Source organism: Gavialis gangeticus, unplaced genomic scaffold, assembly GCF_001723915.1.
Source record: "Gavialis gangeticus isolate Ggan-Ray unplaced genomic scaffold, GavGan_comp1, whole genome shotgun sequence".
NCBI classification, from domain to species: Eukaryota; Metazoa; Chordata; order Crocodylia; family Gavialidae; genus Gavialis; species Gavialis gangeticus.
Genome location: NW_017729000.1, coordinates 1,116,470 through 1,116,679, shown reverse-complemented (window position 1 = coordinate 1,116,679; position 210 = coordinate 1,116,470). Strand labels below are relative to the sequence as shown.

Genomic DNA, 210 nt, shown 5'->3' with positions numbered 1-210 from the left:
ATCCGTCCCACACACTTCAGCCAGGATGAACGGACAGGCTGTCCGGTGCTCAGCGCTGCCAGCGTACTGGCTACAATTGAGCTGTAAAGGCAAATAGGGGACCTTCATCCTCTGTGGTGACGTCCAGGTCTCCCTCTTCTCCACTTTCCCCCTTGTCTCCAAGTTGGACCCTTGCGCCAGGGGTTTCTCTTTCAATACCAAACCCCCCGG

The 210-nt window shown here is 56.7% G+C and overlaps 1 protein-coding gene across 1 annotated transcript in view; it reads right to left on the bottom strand.

The window, feature by feature from the left end:
- Positions 1-210, bottom strand: part of LOC109289752 (ovoinhibitor-like) — a 26,854-nt gene that overhangs the window by 7,384 nt on the left and 19,260 nt on the right. The window contains exon 7 of the mRNA XM_019505953.1: positions 1-81. Within this exon, the coding sequence (XP_019361498.1) occupies positions 1-81 (81 nt within the window). The remainder of the gene's footprint in view (positions 82-210) is intronic.